Source organism: Palaemon carinicauda, chromosome 14 (assembly GCF_036898095.1).
Source record: "Palaemon carinicauda isolate YSFRI2023 chromosome 14, ASM3689809v2, whole genome shotgun sequence".
NCBI classification, from domain to species: Eukaryota; Metazoa; Arthropoda; class Malacostraca; order Decapoda; family Palaemonidae; genus Palaemon; species Palaemon carinicauda.
In genome coordinates this window covers 118,611,050-118,621,684 of record NC_090738.1, presented here as the reverse complement: position 1 = coordinate 118,621,684, position 10,635 = coordinate 118,611,050, and the positions used below count along the sequence as shown (strand labels likewise).

The 10,635-nt window shown below is 36.5% G+C and overlaps 1 protein-coding gene across 1 annotated transcript; it reads left to right on the top strand.

Moving 5' to 3' along the window:
• Positions 1-6,805: 6,805 nt before the first annotated feature.
• Positions 6,806-10,335, top strand: LOC137653642 (actin, muscle). The gene is made up of 2 exons (XM_068387216.1): positions 6,806-6,876; positions 8,867-10,335. Exon 2 carries the CDS (start codon positions 8,887-8,889, stop codon positions 10,015-10,017), a length of 1,131 nt encoding a protein of 376 aa, XP_068243317.1. The 5' UTR covers positions 6,806-6,876; positions 8,867-8,886; the 3' UTR covers positions 10,018-10,335.
• The last annotated feature ends 300 nt before the right edge of the window (positions 10,336-10,635 follow it).

Here is a 10,635-nt window from a genome sequence, read left to right as displayed (position 1 = left end):
ATAATAAAATTTTCTCTCTCTATTGACTGGCTTAAGTTTTTTTATCTCTTCCATAACGGATTGAAAACCTTCTCCACCAGATGACTTTCGTATTAGTTTTACAAGGAGAACATTGTTTGAATTTCAGTGGAAATACGGAAATCTTGGTTTCTTCCTTTTCTAATTTTGGCATTAGTGATCTTGGTTATAAACTCGAAATGTATACAAGAAAATATAATTTCATAACCTTTGCCTCCTGACGAAAATATTTTTGTCTTTATTAGCAAATTCTCTCTCTCTCTCTCTCTCTCTCTCTCTCTCTCTCTCTCTCTCTCTCTCTCTCTCTCTCTCTCTCTCTCTCTCTCTCAATATAGATTCGACGTAGCGTAAATACATTAGTAGTTTTGACTACTATCAGTTTCTCAGTAGAGTTCTATCACTTATTCAAGTGGTCTGCGGGTAACATTCTTCTCCTTTGCCAAGTAGGTTTCTGACCTTATCATATTTTGTTTTTTGTTTTTAAATAGTTATAATATATCATCACTGCCTCCTTTTCAAACATAGTCCAGAATAGTTGCTGTTTTCTCTGGTTGACTTGTTCATCTGGTATTCCTACCTTTTTGGGGAATTTTGTTCACAATGTTCATCATCTAATCATTGATAAGTACCCTACGTGTTTTCGGAACCAGTGCGTTCTTTCATTCACATTTTCGTAGGATCTCTCTTCTCCTAAGTGTTGCGGTGGCCTATTGGAAACGTCTCTCCTAGGTGATCTGCCGGACTGGGGTTCGAATCCCACTTAAGCTCGATAGTATCTTATAGTGTCTGCAAACTCACCATATTTGTGAGCCAATGTTGAGGGGTTTGGGGAGCCCATGTGTCTGCCTGCTGAGTCATCAGCAACCATTACCTGGTCTACCATGGTCCTAGTTTAGGTGGAGAGCAGGCTTTCTCCAGGGCATTTCTGTATCTGTTAATTTTGTATATACACCCTAAACCTTTTTATTAAGAATCAGGTTTTTATTAGGCCTCATCTCCCCAGAACCAATGGTTTTCTTCTCTAATTTAATAATATACCTTCGTAATACAGCCTTACTGTTTCAATGGTTCTTGTTTAAAGGTTTAAGGTTTGAAGACAGCTCAAGAATGGCAGAGGCAAGGGACAGTGACATTGCCCTAGCAAGCAAGACAGTGCCCTGGAGACTAACTATATATACACGTTATCAGCACCCAAGCCCCCTCTTCACCCAAGCAAAGACCAGGGAGGGCCAGGCAATGGCTGCTGATGACTCGGCAGATAGACCTCTAAGTTCCCCCAAACTCTCCACCCCTAGCTCACAAGGATGGTGAGGTTGCAGCGACCAAAGGAAGTAACGACTTTTAAGCGGGACTCGAACCCCAGTCTGGCGATCACCAGTCAGGGACGTTACCACATAGTGTTCAACGAACCCAAAGACATGACTCAAGAGAGAAGGGGAAGATTGGACTTAGTAATTACCCAAACTCAGATATATCTCATTATGAATTTATAACAGTTTGTTATGTACACAAAATGAAATGAAATATTATCAAAGGTGTAATTCCAAAATCCAACGAAAACGTAAGCAAATTCATTGTCGGGTGAATTATTACATTTATTCTTTTCGATATTCCAACAAATGAGACATATTTCATATCCTTTATTTATATTTGTCTTATACAAACTCATGGGTATTTTTTTCAAGAATATGGAAATCTCCAAGGGTCTATTCTATTTTGATGGCTCTTTTATCTTCTGGTAAGAAAATGTACAGAGATGAAAAATTGGGTAAGAAAATGAAGAATAGAGGCCTGCTTATTATGAAGATTTTCAATGGATGGGAAAAGGCAGGTGAATACTAAATACTCATATAGAAAAAACGCATATTTAATAAGAATGTTTATTGCCAATATGAACATTATGCACTTTGAAAATATTGTACTTATGTACCATATGCGTTATGAATACAAAAAAAAAAAAAAAAAAAAAAAACAGCAAATGCAGCCGTTTCTAGTCCATTGCAAGCTATCATATTGCACTGTAATTCGTTCAAACGTTCAGAACGCTTCCAGAAGACTATACTTACAGAAAGTTCATTGCTCGTATCGCATCTGTAACATTTAAAAACGCACCCAAAATACTAAAATTACAGAAAGATCATTGCTCAGAATATATCTATAACGTTTAAAACGTTTCCAGAAGACTACAATTACAGAAAAATCATTGCTCAGAATTCACCTTTAACGTTGAAAACGCTCCCAGAAGACCTAAATTACAGAAAGAACACTGCACAGAATACATTTATAACGTTTAAAAAGGTGCCAGACGACTAAAATTATAGAGGGATCATTGCTCTTAATGCATCTATTTTAAGGCCTCAGACATTTCCTTTTTCATGTCTGGCTTTTGGCCATTTCATGTCTGGTGTTTGGCCATTTCATCACTGCGCTGGCCATTACAGATTGGTATTGGTGGGAGACTTTAGTCTGATCGCTCGTAGCAAACCAACCTAGTGTCGGTGCCCTGACTAGTACAGCTTTGCTGATCATGGCGATACACTAACCCTCTTTCCACATTAAGGGTAATATATATATATATATATATATATATATATATATATATATATATACATATATATATACACACACATATATATATATATATATATATATACATATATATACACACACACACACATATATATATATATGTATGTATATTTATTGATTTATATTTATGAATATAGATATAGATATACATACACACACACACACACACACACATATATATATATATATATATATATATATATATGTGTGTGTGCGTGTGTGTGTGTGTGTGTGTGTGTTTGGGGGGGGGCGGTGTATGTTTGTATGCGTGCGTGTATGTAGTGTATGCATGTATGTATGTAATTTTTAATATATATTATATATAACTATCTTCATTTTGTGGAATCAATTATATGTGCCTTAAGAAGTCGACACGCTGCACCCCTATGAAATACAGTACGGTATGTGGGCGTAACATTAGTGTCATCTTTATGGACACTATGTCACAGTTTATGAGCTTTGCTTTTAACATTAGTATTAGATAACTAATGTTGTCCTCTGTCTTTTTCTATGTATTTCTCTCACAAATGCGCGAGCACACTAATACCTGCACGCACCCAAACAAGTAATAAATCTAGGAACCTAAATACGAAAGTATTTTAGAAGAAAGAAGAAAAACAATATAAAATCACTACCAAAAATTTGTCAATGAAAGCAATTTTAAAGATGATTAGTATTAAAGACGTCTTACGGGCATATATATACAGTATCTCTCTCTCTCTCTCTCTCTCTCTCTCTCTCTCTCTCTCTCTCTATATATATATATATATATATATATATATATATATATATATATATATATATAAAGAGAGAGAGAGAGAGAGAGAGAGAGAGAGAGAGAGAGAGAGAGAGAGAGAGAGAGAGCTCAAGGATCAAACAATGGCATGCTCCTGATTAATGGTTAGTTTTAACACTGGTTAAGTTCAGATATCTGCTAATTCCGATCCGATAAGGATAAAAATAAGCTATGACTGCTCCCTTCAACTAAAAGCTTCTACACTGTATAGCACAGTCGCAAGCACAGTACAGTGCAATATAATAGCGAACACTTACTTGCCAGACACTGACAGTACCAAATTACACAGAAATAACAAATAATTACCATATGGGAGGAGCGGTTATGACTGCCAAAGAATGCAATGCCAGTGAGCATTAGAAGCCCGGGGTTCATAGTTAACCACGTCATAAAGGAAGAAAAAAGACGCACTTTACTGCAGGGTACAAGTCATGTTACAAAACATGCTTATTTCAAAAACAAAAAAAAAAAAACAAAAAAAAAGTGAACCATGATTATAAAGTGAGATTTTACCCCTATATCGATATTGGTTTTTCCTGGTTTTGAAAGATTACAAAACTTTTTTTTTGGGGATAATTTTTAATTTTTCCGAGCTAATTGGTCATGGGGTCAAAAATAAACTACTCAATACTTTTGATATAATCAGGATCTGAATTGGATAACTACCAAAAATAGATAAACGCAAAGTTTGGTGTTTGAACTCCGTGGGTTAATCGTCAATTGATATGGTTTAGTAATTTTAGGATCGACAATCCCACACTATCTATCTGGGTGAAAAGATATGACTTTTACAAAGATGGATTATTCACAAACATGAACGATTTTTCAAAGACACGTCCAATTAAACGTTACTGCTGATGGCTAATCCATTAGAATTTGGATTGGATCAGAATTTATTGTGAGCTAATATGGGTTAATAAACGGGTATCAAGTAGTAGAGAGAAGATCTGGGGGCAGAAATAAACCACAGAATACAAGCAGGATGAAAGAATTGGAAAAAGGTGCGTGGAGTACTATGTGACAGGAAAATAGGGGTTAAGTTGAAAGGTAAAGTACAAAGGACAGTTGTGAGACCGGCAATGTTGTATGGAGCGGAGACGTGAGCAATAAAGAAGAAAGAAGAGAAGAAACTGGATGTGGCAGAGATGAGAATGTTGAGATGGATGTGTGGGGTGACAAGAAGAGATAAGATACGGAATGAAGTAATTAGGGGTACCACAGGAGTTAGAAAACTAACAGATAAGATACAAGAAAGTAGACTGAGGTGGCATGGGCATGTCATGAGAAGAGATAAACAGTATATTGGGAGGAGAGTGATGGAAGGAGAAGGAGAGGGAGACCAAAGCGAAGGTGGATGGACTGTATCAAGGATGACCTTCGATCAAAGGGATTAACTGGTGATGAAGTGTGGGACAGAGGTAGATGGAGAACGCTGGCCAGAAACATCGACCCCACATAAAGGTGGGAAACGATGCAGACAAAGAAGTAGTAGTAGAGAGAACTTAGTTTGAAGTTTTGAAAATTTCTGGATCTTAGTTTTAGTCTTAAACATCGTGTGAAATTAAACCCATATATATGAAAGATTTATATATGAAAGCTATGGAAGATTTATTTTGATATTTTTATTATTTTTCCTGTTGGGTCCCTTGGGCTTATAGCATCCTGCTTTTGCAACTAGGGTTGCAGCGTAGCAATTAATAATAATAATAATAATAATAATAATAATAATAATAATAATAGTAATGATGATGATGTATTCCGTGAAATTTTAACCTGCTTAAGGTAAACTCTCATATAATGGAACCTTATGGAACGATCTGTATTTTTCTCTCCTTATGTAAAAGGAATGGATTATATGTTCCATAAATAAGTAGTTCAAAACACTAATTCCCCAAAGGTATTTCCTTATTTAAGATTGGGTTGTCACTGGATTAAGTTTCCGAATAACAATTTTCAAACATTTATAGAATTATAGTTACAGGAAAGGTAAAAAGTTTTTAATTTTGAAACTTCTTAATGCCATGAAGTCAGTTTTAGGCTGCTGCCAGAGATGTTAATTCTATTAACATTCGAGTAATTTAATTAACTGGTCAATTCTGTTGCTGTTATTAATATCATTGCAGAAATATCTATCCAAATCCTGAAAGCATTTCGATGATATCCTTATGGTTATTTAGATGTTACCACATACTTTTTTTGATTCACACAATATTAATGTCATCTTCATAACCAAAGATTTGTGACAAACGCCAATGGGCCTGATTTAATAACTGTCACAAGGGATTAAGTCGATAGCCCTTCAACTGCCCTCCGTTGTCAAAATGCTAATTATACCCCTTGTCAAAACATGTATAAATCATCTTAACTGCCTGAACTCTCCATCCTGAATGGGTCTAACAACACAAACGTGGCGAATTTAGATTTAATGACAGCCTAAGCAGATGGCGTGGCATCGTATAAGTAACAAATTAACTTCCGCGAAATGTCGTCGGATACACGCTAAAGACGACCTTAGAGAAGCAATTCATAAGGGACAAGATTGTTTGTATAGTTTTCGTTTTTTCACTTATTTCCAGGGGGTAATTGACCGGTTACCAAACACCTCTCGGGGATGTCGTAAAGTTGCATATGGGTATAGAATATTTAGAAATATTTCAAGTTTAAAACAAGGATAAAATAATGAGCATCTTCAATAAAAGCCAGTATATCACAAGAACAGGTTTGACATTTGTATGAAATATTACACGAAGGAAAATGTGTATATATATATGTATATATATATATATATATATATATATATATATATATATATATATATATATATATATATATATATATATAAACCAGTAATATTTTACCGGAAAGAAATGTAATAATGAGAAACCAATGTATTTTGTATTGCAACAAAATTTCTGATATAATGTAGACTGGTAATGATATCAACATACTATTTTTTGATAAGAGGGAGAAAAATTGTGGAAAACGTTAAGAGGAAATAACACATTCACTTGCAATCAGCCTTTATTTTTTTTTCTTTATTTTTTTTTACATTTTTTTTTGTTTTTTTTTTTTGTTTTTTTGTATTATTAAAGGAAATTTCAATCTTTACATCCGTCACGGCTTCTTATCAACTAAAATTTAGCCATGTCATCTCATTTGCCTCTCGCCCTATCAAGCCATGTCACACTTATTTATCCTTCTTACCCCTTTCAATTCCTCCATTAAATCTACCTCACTTCTACCACTCCTAATTCCTCCACCTCCCTGCCTCACTACCTCCCAGGAACCCTAGTCCCTCCCCCTCTTCCCCCAGCTTTGGGCTCTCCATTTTACCTGGGGCCACTTGAAGCTTATATGGGCAAGTTTCCCAAGCGTCCTTATATATAATAAACGGCATGACAAGACAGACTGGCCATCAGTTCGACCCAGAGGACGAAGCCGAGAGGGGAGCTTGAGACGGTGTGCCTTTGGAGGTAAGATCTCACTGTCGTCATCACTTTCATCATACATCATAATCATCACCATCGTCACTTTCCACTTTCCTCTTTTCATGGTCTTTTATTGCCTGGGGGAACGGAATTCATTTAATGGACATTTTGATGGCCTGTGGCAGATCTGTTCCTCGGTATGCTGAACATTCAAGCATTCCAAAGCCCATTTTGAAAATATTTTAAGGTTGAGGCGTTATCTGATGGCGAGTCTTCTTAATAGATAAAAGATTGTTTATCACAACCTAAGAGGAGTTTTTTTTATACATTAAACAGTCTATAGTTCTTCTTTGTCTTGATCCATGGTGATGCTGATTTGGGAAACCCCTCGGTCAATAATTTTCAAAACTCACATGGAAACAAATTATATGGTCAATATTTTGAGAAATGATGATTGGTAGTTCATTATTTTTCGATCTTTACGACATATTAATCAAACTATGTCGTGAACAGAATGGATGTCAACCCAAACCGGGCTTCCTATACACATAAAGTACAGTAGGTGATCATTAATACATCCATTTTTATCCACATTACATTAGCCAGTTGATCAGTGAAAATTTTTGAGATTTTGAAAATGAAGCCGAGAAAGGTACACTAATGGTCTTTGACGATATCCCTTCCAAAATGACACATCTGTAAGGAAAAGTTTTGTATATTACCTTCTTGCTTTATTAAACATCCTTTTATATTTTTGTGACTGATGTATGATATCAAAATAAGTTTTACCATCAAAAAGATAAAACAAAAGGAAATTGACCCCCTTTTTCTCTTAGTTAACACCAACAATTAAACAAATATTAGATTTTGTATTTCATATTCATATTAATATTTCATTATTAAGATGCTCGAGTTATAATTTAATGTTAGTGTCAGTAGAGAATTTATTCAAAACCTGTAAGGGACAGTAATCTTATAACGAAAGGACCTTCAGTTAACTTCAGCTTTCATTCCCTAATCAAATTAATACAGTATTCATTTTCTGATTTTCTGAGCAGCTCATTTATATATTTTCCAAATGGAATAAAAAAAGAGGAGTGGATCTGTCCACCTATTTTGAAACAAATCATCCTTCAGCGTTAACAATTTTCAAAATTGATTAGATGTTGTATTTACTACCAGAGTTATTTTAAGGAATTTCCCAACAGGCTCCCCTCTCACAATGGTAAAAATAATATCGACTTTGAGATTTACTTTTTATTTTTATTATGTGATATTTTCATTACAAAATATCTTGATACAGATCCGAATAAAGTGTAACTATGAAAAATAATCTTCAAGAAGTAAGGGTCTTATTCAAGAGTGACAGATCCTATTTAACATGATGTATTATTTTGCAATTAATAAAGTAGTTCGATGCGCAGAATAATACTAAGTACGATTATATTAAATTGCAGCATTTTTAAAAGTTGGTAAAAAGCTTTTTGCCTACATTCCCAATGTTGCCAAAATAATAAGATCAGTTCACAGAATGGACAATAAATACAACTGTGCTCATCATTTACGCAAATGATAATAATGATAATCATAACAATACTGGTCTCCACTCCCCAAAATGTGCCGCATTATCATAAATGTATACTTTCATGCATATATATATATATATATATATATATATATATATATATATATATATATATATATATATATATGTGTGTGTGTGTGTGTGTGTGTGTGTGTGTGTGCGCATGCTTTTACGTGCGTGCATTACAGTGGGCGAAATAGGATCTTGTAAATACTGGGTGATTTATTCTGAATGAATAGTAAGACTCAAATTTGTGCAAGTTGAAATAACAATGGGATTAATAATGACCATTTACAGTATTTATCAAAATTATTTGTAACGGAAATCAAGGAACAAGGGTAAAAGTTTAGGCATTTTTTTTTTCACTTTTTCTTGTATGTGAATAATACTAAAGAGTTCCTTCACTTTTGGTTTTGATTAGTCATGATCTGTCCTACGTTCTCTTTCCAGCTGTGGTCCCTTAATTCATCATGTGTGACGACGACGCAACCGCACTGGTGTGCGACAATGGATCCGGTCTCTGCAAAGCGGGCTTTGCCGGCGATGACGCCCCGCGTGCGGTATTCCCGTCCATTGTGGGCCGCCCTCGACACCAGGGTGTGATGGTCGGCATGGGTCAGAAGGATGCATATGTCGGTGATGAGGCCCAGAGCAAGAGAGGCATTCTTACCCTTAAGTACCCTATAGAACATGGTATCATCACCAACTGGGATGACATGGAGAAAGTTTGGCATCATACATTTTACAATGAGCTGAGAATTGCGCCGGAAGAGTCTCCTGTTCTGCTGACGGAGGCTCCCCTCAACCCAAAGGCCAACCGTGAAAAGATGACTCAGATCATGTTCGAGACCTTCACCGTTCCCGCCATGTACGTCGCTATCCAGGCCGTACTCTCTCTCTACGCCTCTGGTCGTACCACTGGTATCGTGCTGGATTCTGGAGACGGTGTTTCCCACACAGTTCCTATCTACGAAGGATACGCTTTACCACACGCCATCATGCGTCTTGACTTGGCAGGTCGTGACCTCAGCGACTACTTGATGAAGATCATGACCGAGAGAGGCTACTCCTTCACCACCACAGCCGAGCGGGAGATCGTCAGAGACATCAAAGAAAAACTCTGCTACGTCGCCTTAGATTTTGAAAATGAAATGGCCCAGGCTGCCGCATCAACATCCCTTGAAAAGAGCTATGAACTTCCCGACGGTCAAGTGATCACGATCGGCAATGAACGTTTCAGGTGTCCGGAGGCTTTATTCCAGCCTTCCTTCCTGGGCATGGAATCTTCTGGCATCCACGAGACGGTTTATCAGTCTATTATGAAATGCGACGTCGATATCAGGAAGGACCTGTACGCCAACACCGTCCTCTCTGGTGGCACCACCATGTACCCTGGTATTGCCGATAGAATGCAGAAGGAGATCACGGGTCTAGCTCCTTCCACCATTAAAATCAAGATCATCGCGCCTCCTGAGAGGAAGTACTCCGTCTGGATCGGCGGTTCCATCTTGGCTTCCCTGTCCACCTTCCAAGCCATGTGGATTACCAAAGATGAATACGACGAGTCAGGACCGGGCATCGTTCACAGGAAATGTTTCTAACTGATGGTGGTGTTTCCTTAAAAGCAAAGCTTCCTTTCCGCGCGCGTCCAAATTCCAAATATCATTCATCGATAATTTCATCTCCTGTCTTTGGGTTTGATGCTTTTCCAAATTGATGCTTTGTCTTCTACTGTCGCCATTATCATCCAACCATCGAATGTTGTTCTAATCATAAATAGAGTATTTTTTATAGTTTATAGCTATTTATTTCGATCCTTCCTCCCAACAAAAATTGTTCTAAATACCACTCTCCTCACAATCCGGTAAATTATCTACTTTCTTCATGTAGAAAGCTTATATAACTCAGGTATACTCTATTAAAATCAGATGTGCCTAGATATATCCTCATTGACTCTGGCTTAGTAAATCTAATCCACTTAAAGATGGGGGCTTAAGCATATCTTCATGTTGAGAGAGAGAGAGAGAGAGAGAGAGAGAGAGAGAGAGAGAGAGAGAGAGAGAGAGAGAGAGCGCTATGACTACCATGGCAATTTTTTACATTCACACATAAGATGATATAATTATTTTCAAAGGAATATAATTACAATTAAAACATTCAACTTTACCGTAGCTACATAAACAAATCAAGGATAAAAAGAGGAAATGCGACTCAATCTA

Bases quoted from the DNA above. Each gene is read 5' to 3' on its own strand.
- LOC137653642 (XM_068387216.1), top strand. From the start codon at position 8,887: ATGTGTGACGACGACGCAACCGCACTGGTGTGCGACAATGGATCCGGT.